The sequence below is a fragment of the Apaloderma vittatum genome, unplaced genomic scaffold (genome assembly GCF_000703405.1).
Source record: "Apaloderma vittatum isolate BGI_N311 unplaced genomic scaffold, ASM70340v1 scaffold11552, whole genome shotgun sequence".
Classification (NCBI taxonomy): domain Eukaryota; kingdom Metazoa; phylum Chordata; class Aves; order Trogoniformes; family Trogonidae; genus Apaloderma; species Apaloderma vittatum.
In genome coordinates, this window is record NW_009703133.1 from 1 (window position 1) to 16,727 (window position 16,727).

Genomic DNA, 16,727 nt, shown 5'->3' on the forward strand with positions numbered 1-16,727 from the left:
CAGTTGTGTTCGCGTTTAGCAGGAATCTGCTATGATGGAGAGTTTGTGTCTAGATGCCCATCTTCTGTCCAGCCCCCAAAATAATAAACTACTTCTCTCCCCCCCTCACCCTTCAAATTCTCTGCAGATGCATGAAGAAAACCTAGTGCTGGCTTTTTTTTTATAATGATTACCCAGAGGTTTAATAAGAATGGAGATTAAGCTAGATGTTGTAATCTGTACGTGTATCAGACAAAAGAAACCCTGGCCTCGCATCTCATGGATTGGCCAGGTAAGTGTGATGAACTTCTGTTTAAATAATACAGTTCTGCAAAGAGTGTTTTTTTAAATTATATCGTATTTTGCACTACTGTTTGGGGGGGGGGAGGGCGAAAAAAAAACTCTGAGAGTGATCTGAATGTACCTCACTTAAAAGTTATTGAAGTTTTTCCGTCTTACTGATTTGAGGGTGGAGATTCAAAATTTCTTAGTTAAACAATGGGGAGTCTTTTTTCTTTCTCCCCCTGCCCCATCTCTTATATGATATTGTTACTTTGATGGTTCTAGCTTTTCATAATGTTTTTGCAGTACGTTGTTGGAAATCAGAAACTTTTTTTTTTTTCCCATTTGGTGGTGCATCTGTTGACAGACATGTTTTCTTAAGTTTTTCTGATAAAATGAGAGAAGTATTCTTTCCTTATTTGTGTTTTACTAGGTAACCATTTCAGGGCAAGACCTTCTATAGAAATGGCTGGCAAAAATATCACCAAATTAAAACACCAGAGGACAAGAAAACTAGTGTCTAATTTGTTGTGTTGTCATTTGATGGCAGGTAGTTCAGCTGAGGAAGCTTGAAGGAAATTTTAATAGTAATTGTAAAATTGGTTTAATAATTTGAAACTCGTTAATCTAATTCATCTTGAATGTAGGTTGTTGCTAGGTATAACATTGTACTGTAAAGTAAATAGGACAAAGAATGAAGTTAATACGATAATTACAGCTGTAGCATCTTTTCTTTTTTAAAAAACTGTTTTCCTTGACAGTTTTTATCTCTGCATTGTTTTTCAGGCTTATGTAGGAAATAACATTATAAAAAATTAAATGCTCTTTTTTCTTTCAACAGGAAAAAGAGGCTATTTTTCTTCTAGATGATAAACATATAAATGAAATTAACCTGGCATCAGGGAAGACAAAGAAGAAGATTCCTCAGCTGCAGTCGTTGTTGAAAAATGTAGTTGTTTTGTCAACATCAAGAAATGGTTAAGTACAGTATTTTATGTATTATAAACTCATGTTATTTCCTTTGTAGTTGTAACAGTTCAGAAAGGTAGAATATCTGAAGGATGTGCCAGTTGACTTTCAGATTTAGAACTGTGGCTAAGATGGAAGGGAAGTAACTTCAAGTACTTCATGATTGTTCCTTCAAAATATCTCTTCCCTGATGAACACAGGTGCTTGGTTGGCAGGAATACTTGCAACAGGAGAGCTGTTTCTTTGGAATAAAGATCAGGACTGCTTGAAAATTGTGCCAGCAATTGATGAATCTAGGAAAGTAGTTGCAGCAGCAGGAGGTAGGATTTTTTTCTATTAGTCTTTGAAAAATGGAATAGTGTGAAAGTGGTTTTCACGTTGTTAAATGTTGCTGCCCATGTAAAAGCTGTATTCTCATCTTGTTTTGCATTTATGTGATTTGTGTGCTAGCTAATCTTTGACAAATGTCCTCTTTGTCACTTGAATAGTACAGTTTTTTGCATTGAGTAATCTCCTGTAAATAGTAATTAATTTCTAAATGCGATAAGGATTTTATTTTTTAATGGATATTTTTAAAGTATAGAAAAACATTCGTTACTAGGTTACCTGTACCTTAGAGCAGACATACGTCTGATGTAAACCCTAATATTTAAGGTGGAAGAGAAGAAATTTCCTTTCTCTTTTCTTTTTAAATCTTACTCTAACAAAAGCAGAAATTATTCTAGCACATTGATGTGTTAGTTTGTTTTTTTTTTTCCCCCAGAGTGTTTAATGAGATTGTACTTGTATGTATCTGGAGATGGCAGAAAGGCACTATTAACTACTCCTACAGCATGTGTCTTTTTGTGGGAGACCACAGAACATGAAAATACATCCTCTTATAAAAATTCTTCTGGGCGTTGGACTCAAATTTTGCCTGATGAGTCAGTTATGTTGCCTTCTACTGAAGAAAAAGAAATCGGAGTGCATGCTGCTTTCATACAGAATGAGGTAAAAAATTAACCCTAAAGCAGTCATTTGATCTCTTAAATAAATCAGAGCTGTAGAAGCTACAGTGAGTTTTGAGAGAGGTATGTCTTCATCTTTGACATTGTGTGTAGCCTTAATAGTTTGGTTCATCTTTAGATCTAATGACAACGTAAGAACAGCAATACTAGATCAGATCAAAGTAATCAGTAATGTTCTTGCCAGCCTTTACATTTATGAATGACAACATTATTACTTAATCTCAATTTGACTACCTATTGATGTAAATACATAAGTAACTAAAGCAAAAACTGTGTGTAATCAGGTTTTGGGGTTTGTTCTGGTTTTGATTGTGTTTGTTTTTTTTCTCTGCAGATACTGGGTGATTGCTGTTTATGTTCTTTTGTGTTCTACTCTGGGGAGTCTTTGGTGCTCACATTTTTGATTCTTCAGTGGCATGAAAATAGCTTTAAATATGTTAGGTAAGTTCAAAGATACCTGAAGTTATGGTAGTTTAATAGGAAGATTCTTATTATGAAGGGCTTTATAGTTGGGGTTCAGAGTTGCAGTTGAACGCATTGACATTGATACCTAGTTAGCCTATGCTGTAAGTAGCTGCTTATGTTTGCATAACCTGGGGCACGGGTTGTATTTTCATCTCTCATCTCTTTCATCTGTGGGTAGTGACACTGGGAGATTCGGGTGAATCCAATCTGTTAATACATGGCTCTGTGGCTGGTGTCACTGGCACAGCTTTGGGTTCTTTGGCAATGGGGTGGCCTACACAGCACCAGGCTTGCTACCTCAAATGGGAGTCACCTTTCCCAAAGAGTAAAGAGAGATTTCAGGGCTGATTGACAGGGATTTAAACTGCTTACAAAGGGGGAGGGGGATAACAACATCAGGCTCATGAGTGACAGGCTGTGGCTGACACACCAGGAGCAGAGGGACAGAGTGCTACTGAAGGCCTTCAACCAGTTACTCTGAGGCAAGCTGGGGACGCAGCACTGCAATTGAAGTCTTACGGAGATGAACCAGGGGGTCCTGAGGTAGTAGAAGCCAGCGGGGAAACATCCGTGGAACACCTCAAGAGAATTACGGGGTGTTCCATCAAGAAGGTGACATGGCCAACAGTCTGGCTGAAGTGCCTCTACACAAATGCCCACAGCATGGGCAACAAACAGGAGGAGTTAGAAATCGTGTGCGGTCAAGGGGTTATGATCTGATGACAATTACAGAGACATAGTGGGACATGACTGCAACGTGGTCATGGGTTGCTCTGTCTTTGTCAGGAAAGACAAGCCAACAAGGCAAGGAAGTGGAGTTGCTCTTTACGTGAGAGAGCAACTGGAATGTGTTGAGTTCTGTCCTGGGAAGGATGAGTGAGCTAAGAGTTTGTGGGTGAGAATGAAGGGGCAGGTTAGCATGGGTGATGCTGTGGTGGGTGTCTATTGGAGGCCACCTGATCAGGAGGAGGAAGTTGATGAGGCCTTCTACAGGCAGCTGACAGCAGCCTCACAATCACAGGCCTGGTTCTCGTGGGGGCCCAGATATTTGCTGAAGGCCTACCCAGCCGGTCATCCACAGTCCAGGATGTTCTTGCAGTGCATCAGTGATAACTTCTTGATGCAAATAGTGGATGAGCTGACCAGGTGAGGAGTGCTGCTGGATCTTGTGCTCATGAACAAGGAGGGTCTCATTGAAGCGGTGAAGGTCGAGGGCAGTCTTGGCTGCAGCAACCATGAGATCTTGGAGTTCAGGATCTGGTGCAGTAGAAACAAAATACCAAGCAGGATCGCAACCCTGGACTTCAGCAGGGCTAACTTTGGTCTTTTCAAGCAATTTCTAGGGGAAATCCCATGGGACAGGATACTAGAAGGTAAAGGGACCCAAGATAGTTGGTTAATATTCAAGGACCTCTCTTCCAGGCTCAAGGTCAGTGCATCCGAACAGGTAGGAAATCAAGAAGGAGAGCCAGGAGACCCACATGGTTAAACAGAGAACTGCTGGCCAAACTCACGTGAAGGAACAGAGTCTATAAATCGTGGAAGGAGGGGCTGGCCACTTGGGTGGAGTAGAAGACTGTTGTCAGAGGATGTGGGGAGGCAATTAGGAAAGCTAAGGCCTCTATGGAATTACACCTTGCAAGGGAGGTCAAGGACAACAGAAAGGGCTTCTTCAAATACATTGCAGACAAAACTAACATTAGAGGCAACGTAGGCCCACTGCTGAATGAGGTGGGTTCCCTGGAGACAGAGGATACATAGAAGGCAGAGTTACTGAATGCCTTGTTTGTGTCTGTCTGTACAGCAGGAGACTGTCCTCAGGAGCCCCAGAGAAAGTCAGGGTAAAGGAGGAGTTTGCCTTGGTTGATGAGGACTGGGTTAGGGATCAGTTAGGCAATGTGAACATCTACAAATCTGTGGGCCCTGATGGGATGCATCTGTGGATGCTGAGGGAGCTGGTGGAAGTCGTTGCTAGGCCACACTCCATCATCTTTGGTAAGTTGTGGGCAACAGGAGAGGTGCCTGAGGACTGAAGGAAAGCAAATGTCACTCTGGTCTTCAAAAAGGACAGGAAAGAGGACCCGGCTAACTACAGACCGGTCACCTTGCCTCACCAGCCTCACCTCCATCCCTGGTAAGGTGATGGAACAACTTATCCTCAGCACTGTCTTTGGGCTTGTCAAGGATAAGAGAGTGTTTAGGAGCAGTCAACGTGGTTTTACCAAGGGGAAGTCATATTTGACCAACCTGAGAGCCTTTTATGAGGACATAACCACCTGGATGGATGATGGCAGTGCAGTGGATGCAGTTTTTGTGGATTTCAGTAAAGCATTTGAATGCTGTCTCCCACAGCATCTTCATAGCTAAACCGAGGAAGTGTGGTTTGGATGATTGGGTAGTGAGGTGGATTGTGAACTGGTTCAAGGAAAAAGTCAGAGAGTTGTGGTCAGTGGGGCAGAGTCCAGTTGGAGGCCTGTGTCTAGTGGGGTCCCTCAGGGGTCAGTCCTGGGGCCAGTGCTGGATGAGGGAATAGAGAGCACTGCCAGCAAGTTCGCTGATGACACAAAACTGGGAGGAGGGGCTGACACACCAGAAGGCTGTGCTGCCATTCAGAGAGACCTGGACAGGCTGGAGAGTTGAGTGGGGAGAAATCTTAAGAAATTCAACAAGGGCAAGTGTAGAGTTTTGCACTGGGGAAAGAACAACCCCACGTACGAGTTATAGGATGGGATCTGACCTGCTGGAGAGCAGCGTAGGGGAAAGGGACCTGGGGGTTCTAGTGGGCAGCAGGATGCCCATGAGCCAGCAATGTGCCCTTGTGGCCAAGAAGGCCAATGGCATCCTGGGGTGTATTAGAAGGGAGGTGGCCAGTAGGTCGAGAGAGGTCCTTCTGCCCCTCTCCTCTGCCCTGGTGAGGCCACATCTGGAATATTGTGTCCTGTTCTGGGACCCTCAGCTCAGAAGGGACAGGGAACTGCTGGAGAGAGTCCAGCGCAGAGCCACAAAGATGCTGAAGGGAGTGGAACATCTCCCTGATGAGGAAAGGCTGAAGGAGCTGGGTCTCTTTAGCTTGGAGAAGAGGAGGCTGAGGGGTGACTTCATTAATGTTTATAAATATGTCAAGGGGGAGTGTCAGGAGGATGGAGCCAGGCTCTTCTCAGCGACATCCAATGACAGGACAAGGGGCAAACGGTTCAAACTGGAACACAGGAGGTTCCACAAAAATACTAGAAAAAAGCTTTTTCCCTGTGGGGGTGCCAGAGCCCTGGCACAGGCTGCCCAGGGAGGTTGTGGAGTCTCCTCCTCTGGAGACATTCAAAACCCACCTGGACACGTTCCTGTGTGACCTACTGTAGGTGATCCTGCTCTGGCAGGGGGGCTGGGCTAGATGATCCTTTAAGGTCCCTTCCAACCCCTGACATTCTATGAGATGTGTTTTACCATATATATGCATGTATGGGCAATATATGCATATATGATCAATATATGTCCCATTACATTTTGGAGTATTTAAGTGTAACAGCACTTATATATGTATCCTGTGTCATTATTAACTTAAACCTAAATAAAACTTGAGTGCATTTATCTGTATGTGGGTGGCTATGTGTACATACATAGACCTGCACACACGTATGTTAGTGTCAGGGTTTTTTCCATCATGCTAATGGAATTACCTCTTCTTGTTTTTCCTACATTAGTAAGGCATACTGTGAAGCTGTGGATGTCCTGAATACCTCTTTCTCTTCTTTATTATGCATGCTTGTGTATTTTATTTGTTTTCTTCTCCCCTTTTCATTCTTTATGCATAGACTCTATAAGACTATGTGCGTGTGTTTCTTTGTGTGGGCATGTACTGAAATAGTTATGCAATCACCTAAAACTGAAGTTGGATAATAATCCTGAATCCTTTCCTCTTCATGAATGAGATGTGTGTACGAGTTTAAATGGGTGTGTCCTCTGAGAGTATAACTTGAGTAGCTTGTTAAAATTTTGCCCTACGCTTCACGTGGTGCAGCTGCTTTTGTTAAATGATGCCGTTTTGATACTAACTTGGTAGTATCAAATACTAACTTGCCCCACTTAGCAGCATCACGGAGTTTGCCTACAGCATGATAATGCCTTTGTGGCAGTACAAAAAAAATGGAATGGAGCATAGCATTCCGAGTGCTGAAGTGTGTATATATATATATATGTATACACACCATAGTACTTGCAGCACAAATTTGTAATGACGCTTTTCAGCCATGTAGCTTTTAATTTATTTATGCTGGCTATTGCTCAATTTCATTGCTTAGTATTGTTTAATTCTTTTTTTTATGTTAATGCTTTGTCTTTTCTCTGTTAGGTGGTATGCTTCCAAATATATCTTGTGTTTTCTGTCAAGTTTTCAGTGTTTTTTAGATTTCAGAGTGGTTTGGGTTGGGAGAGACCTTTAAAGATTGTCTAGTCCAACCCCCCTGCCGTGGGCAGGAACAACTTTCACTAGATCAGGTCACTGGAAGCCCCATCCAGACTGACTTTGAACATTTGCGATGATGGGGCATCCACAGCTTCTTTGTTCAGAGCAGCATACTGTTGATTTCCATGTTCAAAATATGCGTATTCTTGCATTGGATGGCATTACACAGTCTGAGGAAGCTGTTCCAAGTGCCTTGATTATATGGCATGCATCTGTATTTATTTGCATGTGCTATTCACATAGCCCAAATTCTTGTCCCATAAAAACAATTTTCAGTGCTCAGACATAGTTTTTCCAGCTTGTGTGAATACAAATATTTTTCATTTGTAAGGTTTTTAAAGATAAATAGGTGATTTTTTTTTTTTTTAGTCATTCATACTTACAGTGTTGTCTTGCGTGGTTTCTTTTAATTTTTTTATTTATGAATCATTCCATGCATAACTGAGAAACCTCTTGGTTTTGTTGTCTTCTCTGGTATTCAGTTCTTTGCCATATGAGATCCACTGGATACAGCAGACTTGTTCTCTTGATAGTTTGGTTCCTCAGTGTGTGTCTGTAAAGTCAAGAGGAGCTTTGCTATGTGCATTTGCGAGAGATGGACTTCTGCTTGCAGTAGCTGTTAATCAAACTGATCCAAAGGTATGAATGATAGACAATATATAATGTGAGCTGACAGTTCAGTTTGAATTAAATGGTAGCAAATATTTAATAACACATTTTTAGGAGTGATTTTTTTTTCAGCATTCTCATTGACAAATGTGATTATATTCAGATTTATATCCATAGCTAAAAAATTCTGCCATAACCTGTAATTCCTTGAATGCTGTTGTTCAGTAAAGAAATCCATGTAAGTCCTTCAGTCATTTTTAATCTCCAAGAAATACAAAAGTAAAAAAATTATTTTGTATCTGCAGAGAGTCTGGGTAATTCTCAGTCACGCTCTCCAACATGTGTTGGAGGTTATATTCTCACTTCATAATGTTACTTATTCTAACAACTCGGAGGCCAAATCTTAGTATTGTTTTTAGTGCTAATTATGACGGGGAATGTGGACCAACTTACGTAGTATACTGGGATGCGATGATGTAGTCCTTCAAAGCTCCCATTGTTATTCACCAACAAGACTAGAAATGGGTGATCTTATTTTATTTTGAGGGTTTTAGAGATGGTTCTGTTAAAAAGAATATCTAATTATGTATCTATTATATAATAATCTTTAATTATTTTTCAGATGTAGAAATAGGTATTAAAATTAATAAATAAATAGTTATATTTATTGAAGTGCAGTGTCACGCTGTACAATAATAATAATATAAGTACTTGAAATTCAATGCATAACTTGCTAATAGAAATTGTTTTTTACAGTAATGGCATTTTGATACAAACTTTATCTTTACATTTTTTTTCTAGGCAACTCAGGTTTTGTTTTTAAACACGCTGAATTTTGTAACTGTTTCGGGTAACCTTAAGGGTTGTAGTAGCAGGAATAGCACAGTCCCATCCAAGTTTATCAGGTCAGTAATTGATGTTATTTCTGTTGCTGTTGTAGATTCTTGGGTTTGTATTGGGGTTTTTGTTTGTTTTGTTTGTTAGGTTTTTTTTTAACTATCCGAACCATTTGACACAGAAATTTGACAGAGAATAATCTTTTTTGCTGTCCAATTTAGGTCTTACTGGATTGGCGATATGAGTTGGACCCCTGATAGCCTTTTCTTGGCCTGCATGTTAAAACGTGGATCTTTGATTTTACTGACATGTCGGGGTGAATTGCTGACCTTGATTACTTCTGGTTGCTCTGTGGAATTTGGACCGGCAGAGTTTATTCCATTTCATCCACTAATAACATACAGGTAAAATGTTTTGAAAATGTTTACATATTTTTGTCATATTAAGGTATAATACTTTCTAATATACTTTCTAACAATTTTTGCATAAACTTTGTCTTTCAAATTCACTCTTTTGCTTTTCATGTATCCTCTCAATGTCTGTTTTTCATTCATAGTTCTACTTCTGATAATGGGTTTGTCGTGATGAAAATTGGCATTGTGGCAATGTAAATATATATTAAGTGATTTGTTTTCTTAAAATGGTTTGAATTTAGTAGCAATTTAAAGTAATGTGTTTTTATAGTATAAGGAGAAATAAAACTTACAGAAGAGTAAAAGTGCAGATTTATTTTATCCAGTAATATTTCTCTGCTCACTTTAATTTTACCTGTAGAACTTTATATCTCATTTCCATATCAGATATTGTAAAAAATGTATTTGTGTGGACAAGAGCAAGTTAAATGTTTTTTGGGGTCCTCTAGATCTGAATTTTGAAATTACGGTAGTGGTTGCCTGGGGAAATAGAATGATTTTTATAATACTTTTTACCACGAATTGAAAATGACAAAAAGTAGCACAGTCTGAATAACTAGAGGAAACAAATTAAAATAAAAGCGTCATTCAAAGCAGCATAATGCCTTTTTAAACTGTCTGGTTGAAAAATCAGATACTAAAATATATTTAAATACCTTAAATACGGATGTTTATTGAATGTGTTCAGCTACTTTTTCGAATAATCTACTTACTTGTGGACTATTAAGAAATTTAAAAAGAACCCAAACAGTAATTTTACACATTAGAATTATGGGACTAATATTACAATACATGCACAGTACAGCTTTCTAGAACTCAGTAAGGAGTGATTTCTTTATTAGAAAAAGCTTTGTATGACCTCTTTTGTAAGAGAAGACTTGTGTATTGATTTAAAGTACTTCTGAATGTTGAATGTCTGAACTGATTCTGAAATACTAAGATTCAGATCTTCAGGGATGTTTTTGTTTTCGTACAGGACTCTTAGAAGCTAGTTAGACTTTAATCTTCAAGCACTTGTCATACACAGTAAGAGTTAGATAAGAAAGTGTGATACAGAAATTTAAAGATAAATTTTGAAAAAACACATATAGTGCTTATTAATGAAATAATAGCTGTGTTTTTTCCTTTAAATTAGAAAAGTAGCAATTGCATCAAAATGCCAGCACCTTGCAAGCATAAATTTTGTTAACCTGAGTACTCTTCCTGAAAAAAGTTAGATACTTCCTTAGAATTCTGAGTGGACCTACTGGAACAGCAGTGTGAGTGATTGTCACAGGTTAGGGCTTGGCTAGCTACTAAACTCTCACATATGTTATATATTAATCCTTCGTCCTTCCAAAACGGGAAGGGAAGCGGAATGCAACAAAAGAGACTTACAGATTGGAAAAGTAAACCAGCTTAAATAAACAATAATAGTACTGATAAGGAAATAATGCCAATAATGAAATATATACAAAACTGATACCAAACTCACCTCACCTGCCCGGATAGCAATCCCTACTGACACTGCAGAGCAGGTGGCACCAGGGAAGCCCCAGGCTCAGCATCAGCGGGGAGATGGACACAGGAGCTGGGTTCAGGAACTCAGGATTGAGGGCAGAAGATCGGATGGAGTCCTCCTTGGATGCTGGCCATTAGAGCAAGAGGACTCAACCCCACCATGATCCCTCAGCTTTATACTGAGTACAGTGTATATGGAATGTGTCTTGTTGGTCACCTGTCCTGTCTGTTCCTCCCCGGAGGTTCAACCTTTTACTTCCTTGTGACCCCTCTCACTACCCGGCACCCCCAGCGTGGCACACAAGAGCCAGCAGTGGCCTTGGTCACTGTAGGAATAAGTATCAGCCAGAGCCTGTCTGCATCCCAGTCCCAGGCAGTGACTGTGAACATCAGATGTTATCACTGCCAGTAGCACACACTGTCTGCCAAAACATGCTGCTGACTGCAGAAAGTGCAGCCTCTTAGAAGAGACTAAACTGGAAGGTAAAATCACTGAACAGAATTGGTTCAGTTTAGCTGAAACAAGGACAGTGGTATTACATGTTCGTAAGTTGTTCCTTCTCTGTTCTGTAAATGATTGTTATATATTATTGTTGCTTCTTATTTTTGATTTATCTTTGCTTTAGACAGCAGCACTCGTTTTGTCAAGACTCTAGTCAGTCTCTTGGTTCTTCAGCTTCTGAAAGTGACCTTATGAGACAGAGATTCTCTGTTGCTTCACATTCAAGATTACCCTACCTCATTGTCTCTGATGGATACATGATAACAGTGCTTAGATTTCCTAGCAACTTTTCACCATCAGGATTTATAAGATCTCTTTTGCTCGATTCAACTCAACGGCTTGAAAATACCCGTCAGAATTTGTTGAACTCCAAGGTACGGTTATTAATTAATTTGTATGCTTTTAATTAAAAACTTCATGTGTATAAAAATATGAGATTTTAAACCGAGGTACTTAAAGTTTGATATTTGTACAAATTGCTTTGAGTAATGAAGTTTTGGAAATAGTATTGATCTGGAAAACGATGAATGGACTTTTTAAGAAATTTTATTCCTTTGATGTCTGAGTGATGTTTCCATAAAATATAGTAAAGTCTTAACTGTCACTACATCGATTTTGAAACTGTAAAAGAAGTTGGGATTTCTTTATCTACAGAGTTGGTTCAGAGCCTTGACAGGTATTATGGTACTCTTACCAAATCGTGCTTTGAGTCATGCAGAAAGGATTCTGTAAAACTTCTCCATCTTGGTTGCTACTGGTTTAGAGCAGTCAGCAACAGTCCCGGTGATGTTGTGTGCGTGTGTCCACTAAATCCTCAACTGAGGTTGTCAGTTAAAGCTTGCTTAAAACATTTTTGTTTATTTTTCTGTTGTTTCTAAACTGAGGTAAGTCTGGGAGAAAGAAAACCTTTGAAGGCAGAGAGCCTGCAACTGTTGCCAATAACCTAAGATGTAAAAGATACTGAGTTCAGAATTTTTGCATTTGGAATATGTCTCTTCCAGTTCAGTTTGTGTTTTGTTTATTTGGATATGTGAGTAATGATGGTATTCACGCATAAGCTAGAAGACTAGGCAAGGATTTAGAGAGGTATGTTACTAGTAAGAATACAGGTTTACATATTGGCAAGCTGTAGGATCGTATCGGAGATCAAGAAAGCAGAGTTTTTAGACGTGAAACAAAGTTGACATGCTGAGGAGATTCTCCATTCCTGAAGCATGGTCAGATGATTGTTTGCTTGCAATGTATGCCTGATGACCTACGCTCCCATTCTGCCTGGGACATTTAAACTGAAGCTTTTCACAGAAGGGGACAATTTCCATGTTTTGTTTAGAAAGCATCTGGTTCTTGCTAGAGGCTGATAATATGTTTTGCTTTATTGTTATTTCTTTTAGTGTAAAGGCAGACCTCTCTGCTTACAATCACTGTTGTCTTTAAAAGCTAGTCTTCTAAAACATGCTCAAACCCAAAGTCCTGTCTTTTCCACCATTCCGAAATTCCTGGAGGAGGACACAACAGAAATGAGTGAGAAGACCGTGGACTTACTGGTATTTAATAGCACTTTTCCACTTACAATCATGCAAATTATTTGATTTTAAGATATTCTAAGATTGCTTTTTTCAAATGATGTAGGTATATTTGCTCTTAATAGGTATATTTAAAGTAGTTCAATATTGGTTAAATTCTCATTTTCTTTATAGGTGTGGGGAATATGGTTATTTTTTCCAACTGATACTTGATTTTTATTTTCAAACATTTTTTAGCAGTACATTAACTTTGTGAAGAATACATACTAACGTACATATGCATCAGTTCCTTGTCGTTTAAGACTTCAACTTTGCTTTATTATAAAATGGAATATTACACTACTAAATATACTGGGGCTGTAGAGTTTTTCAGCACAAAGAACATTATTACTGTACTTAGTAAATATTTATCCTCAGTTTTAGAGGGTTCTTCCATCATTTCAAAAATTCATACATATCTTTTGGAAGAACGGTTCTGTGATCGAAGTTACTGTGCAGCCTATTACAACTCTGTTTTATGGCTTTTGATTTGTTCTTTGAACTTTTGCTGAGTGGCTTTTTTTATCTTACAGATACCTTACAGATATGTCAGAAACTCTTCCTCGTGGTCGGGGCTTAGAAAAAGACAGACTTTTCCCTTTTTGGTGCTGTAAACACAGCTACTGTGTTTACGGCGTATTTTTTGTTGTTGAGTAATTTAATTTCCTTCTGCATAACTGTTCCAAACAGCCACATTATTTGAAATCTAGATGAAACTGCTGTAGATTAAACTTGGTAGCAATCATAGAACCATAGAATCACTTAGATTTAAAAAGATCTTTAAGATCATCAAGTCCAACTGTTAACCTAGCTCCACCACAAAACCCGTGTTCCTGAGCACCTCAACTGCACCTGTTTTAAATACATCTAGGGATGGTGACTCCACCACTTCCTTGGGCAGCCTGTTCCAACGTTGAACAACACTTCTGCTTAACTCGCTCTCTGCTTAATTAACTTGCTTAATCCTCAATTAAGCAAGTTACTTAGACATAAAGATTTCATTTGTGAGACTGACTAAATGGAGTTTTCTTGCAGACTATGCTTTCTCTCTCAGTAGACTTGAATTAAACTGACCATTTCTTTTTCTCTCGTTTAGGATTATGAAGAATCAGATGAGGAAAAGCAGTTTTTCAAGAGTCCTTCCAGCTTCTACAGCCAAAGAATCCATTCATTTGTTGATAAAGCTGATGAAGGCCACTTAGAATTTGCATCAATGTTTGATACTATCCACGCAAAAGACAACGCTGAAGAGAGAGATAAGTTGTCAGTGGAACTTTGTTCCATTTGGAAAAACCTCCTTGCTGCATGGCAGATAGGTATTTCAAAAAATGTGGAAGAGAAAGATACTTTGCTGAATTACACAGTGAATTGCATTATCCATTTTTTAAGCATTCTTCAGTTTGTGAAATGTTCTTTGCTAAATGGAGATGCATCTTTAAACAAGTCTGTGAAGAGTACTCACTGGATGCAATGTGTCCTAGAATATTTTCAGCAGTGTTTAACTGTCTTATACTGGCATTCAAGAGCCGGTCTGACTGGACATGTGGCAAAACTGACATTACAGACTTTAAAACTGATGCTTATACAGCAGCAAGATCAGTTGTTCTCAAAACACCTTTTGGCATGCTTCTGTCTTTTGAAAATGGTTTCTCATACTCTAAGTAGTGTGTGTGTACTACAGTATGAGAGTTTTTTAACATCTCATGATAATAGTCTTGTGGAACTTGACTCCCTCACTGTGCCTATTTTCCTAGTTCTTGGTGAGGGTACTACTCAGCAATTCAGCTCAATGATATCTCAGCTTAGAGAGCCTCCACGAACAGTAAACCATGATGCAAAAACAGAAAAAAGGTATGAATGATCTTTGCATGGAGAAGAAAAGTATAAGGGGCAACTGGGTGATTGGGTCCAGTCAGCATGTGCTTATGAAAGGTAGTTCCTGTTTAACTAGCCTCATCACAGGTAATTAGGTACAGAATCAAGGGAATGATTTCAGGTTGCAAAAGGGCAAGTTGAGGCTGGACATTAGGAAGAAATTCTTCACGGGAAGAGTGGTCAGACACTGGAACAGACTGCCTAGGGAGGTGGTTGAGTCGCCATCCCTGGATGTGTTCAAGTGTCGCTTAGATGTGGTGTTGGGTGATATGGTTTAGGGGTGAACCTGTAGTGTAGGGTTAATGGTTGGACTTGATGATCCCAAGGGTCTTTTCCGGCCTAAATTGTTCTATGATTCTATGATCTCCTTCTATGACCAGGTGACCTGCTTTGTGGATGAAGGAGAGGCTGAGGTTGTTGTCTGCTTGGACTTCAGTAAAGCCTTTTGGCAGTGTTTCCCACAGCCTTCCGGAAAAATTCGTTATGACTTGGGCATGCCATTTGCTGGGTGAAGAACTGGCTGGATAGCCAGGCCAAAAAAGTGGTGGTGAATGGAGTTAAATCCAGTTAGTGGTTGGTCACAAGTGGTGTTCCCTGGGACTCAGTATTGGGTCCAGTCTTGTTTAGTGTCTTTGTCTAGATGGGGGGATTAAGTGCACCCTTAGTAAGTTTGCAGATGCTAGAGCATGTGCTGAGAAGGGCAGTGAAGCTGGTGAAGGGTCTGGAGCACAAATCTTAAGAGGAGATGCTGGGAGAACTGGGGTGGTTTAGCCTGGAGAAAAAGAGGCTGAGGGGAGACCTTACCGCTCTCTACAGCTACCTGAAAGGAGGTTGTAGTGAGATGGGAGTTGGTCCCTTTTCCTGGGTAACAAACAGTAGCAGAAGAAATGGGCTCAAGTTGCACCAGGGAATGTTTAGATTGGATATTAGGGAAAATTTCTTCACAGAAAGGGTTGTCAAGCACTGGAACAGGCTGCCAGGAGAAGTGCTGGAGTCACCATCCCTGGAGGTATTTAAAAGACAGTGCTTAAGGACATGATTTATTGGTGGACTTGGCAGTATTAGGTTAACAGCTGGACCCAACCTTAAAGGTCCATTTCTAAGTGAATCTGTGGTTCAATATATTGGAACAACAGTTTTATTTTTTGGTTGTACAGTAATTAAAAAATTTTTTAAAAAGTAATTAAAAAATATATTTCCTCATAAGCTTTAAATATAACACTGTATGCATTGCAAAGTTGGTAGGCAAGTGTCGATTGTCTCTAAGAAGATAATCCATGTTTTTGGTTAAGTATGCTTCTGGTACAGAGCACTGTGCATATGGTGGACTCTGTATGTATCAGTAGTGGAAACAGTACTACTAGAGAAAATGATACAGATGTATTGGAGTTCTGTGCAAGTTTTTTCAAGTCCTGCACAATGTGTATTTGTTCATATTGACAAGCTTATTACATAATCTGAACTGGTACATCCGATAGTATTGTGCTGGACAGCAGGGACTTGCCAGCCCTAAAACCACATTGTGAGGTCTTTTGTTGCCTTGTTGCTTTTCTGTGTAATGCTTTCATTGTACATTTCATCAATCTTGTTTATGAAGATGCTGATACCTGCTTTGAGGGGTTTTTTTAGGCTATTTCATTCCCTCATTGTGTAGGTAGCAAGGGATTTGATTTGTGTCTGTTCTGGTGTTTGTAGTAAATCACTGCATTTATGCCAGTTCAAAAGCATCCATCTTTGGTCAAAACACAAAAAACAAGGCAGAAGGTGTTTTATGTTTTCCCCTCATTAAAGTCAAGTAGGTAGTTGTTAACATAAAATATAATTTGGTTTTCTTATACATAATGGTGTTGGTCTACTCCTGTTTAATGTTGCTATCAGTGATCTTGATTCAGTACACCCCCAGTAAGTTTGCAGATGACATCAAGTTAGGTGCTTGCGGGTAGACAGGCTCTTCAGGGTGACCTGGCCAGAGAGGCTTGATGGGCCGAGGCCACTGTAGGAGATTCAGCAAGGCCAAGGGCTGAGTCCTGCACCTGGGTCCCAACAACTCCCAGCAGACTTGGGGAGGAGTGACTGGAGAGCTGCTCAGCAGGGAGGGACCTGGGGGTGTTGATGGACAGCCGGCTGAACGTGAGCCAGCAGTGTGCCCAGGTGGCCAAGAAGGTCCACAGCATCCTGTGGTCAGGAGGAGCAGGGAGTTGACTGTGCCCTTGTACTTGGCACTGGTGACATCGCAGCTCAAAATCCTGTGTTCAGTTTTGGGTCCCT

General features: G+C 39.8%; 1 protein-coding gene across 1 annotated transcript in view; it reads left to right on the plus strand.

The window, feature by feature from the left end:
• Positions 1 to 190: 190 nt before the first annotated feature.
• LOC104269402 (chromosome unknown open reading frame, human C5orf42) overlaps positions 191 to 16,727 on the plus strand; it is a gene marked incomplete at its 3' end in the record, with an annotated part of 38,605 nt that continues 22,068 nt past the window's right edge. The window contains exons 1-11 of the mRNA XM_009864523.1: positions 191 to 271; positions 1,103 to 1,238; positions 1,431 to 1,550; positions 1,994 to 2,220; positions 2,572 to 2,678; positions 7,644 to 7,800; positions 8,572 to 8,675; positions 8,829 to 9,011; positions 11,147 to 11,396; positions 12,414 to 12,566; positions 13,681 to 14,435. Of these exons, the coding sequence (XP_009862825.1) occupies positions 191 to 271; positions 1,103 to 1,238; positions 1,431 to 1,550; positions 1,994 to 2,220; positions 2,572 to 2,678; positions 7,644 to 7,800; positions 8,572 to 8,675; positions 8,829 to 9,011; positions 11,147 to 11,396; positions 12,414 to 12,566; positions 13,681 to 14,435 (2,273 nt within the window). The remainder of the gene's footprint in view (positions 272 to 1,102; positions 1,239 to 1,430; positions 1,551 to 1,993; positions 2,221 to 2,571; positions 2,679 to 7,643; positions 7,801 to 8,571; positions 8,676 to 8,828; positions 9,012 to 11,146; positions 11,397 to 12,413; positions 12,567 to 13,680; positions 14,436 to 16,727) is intronic.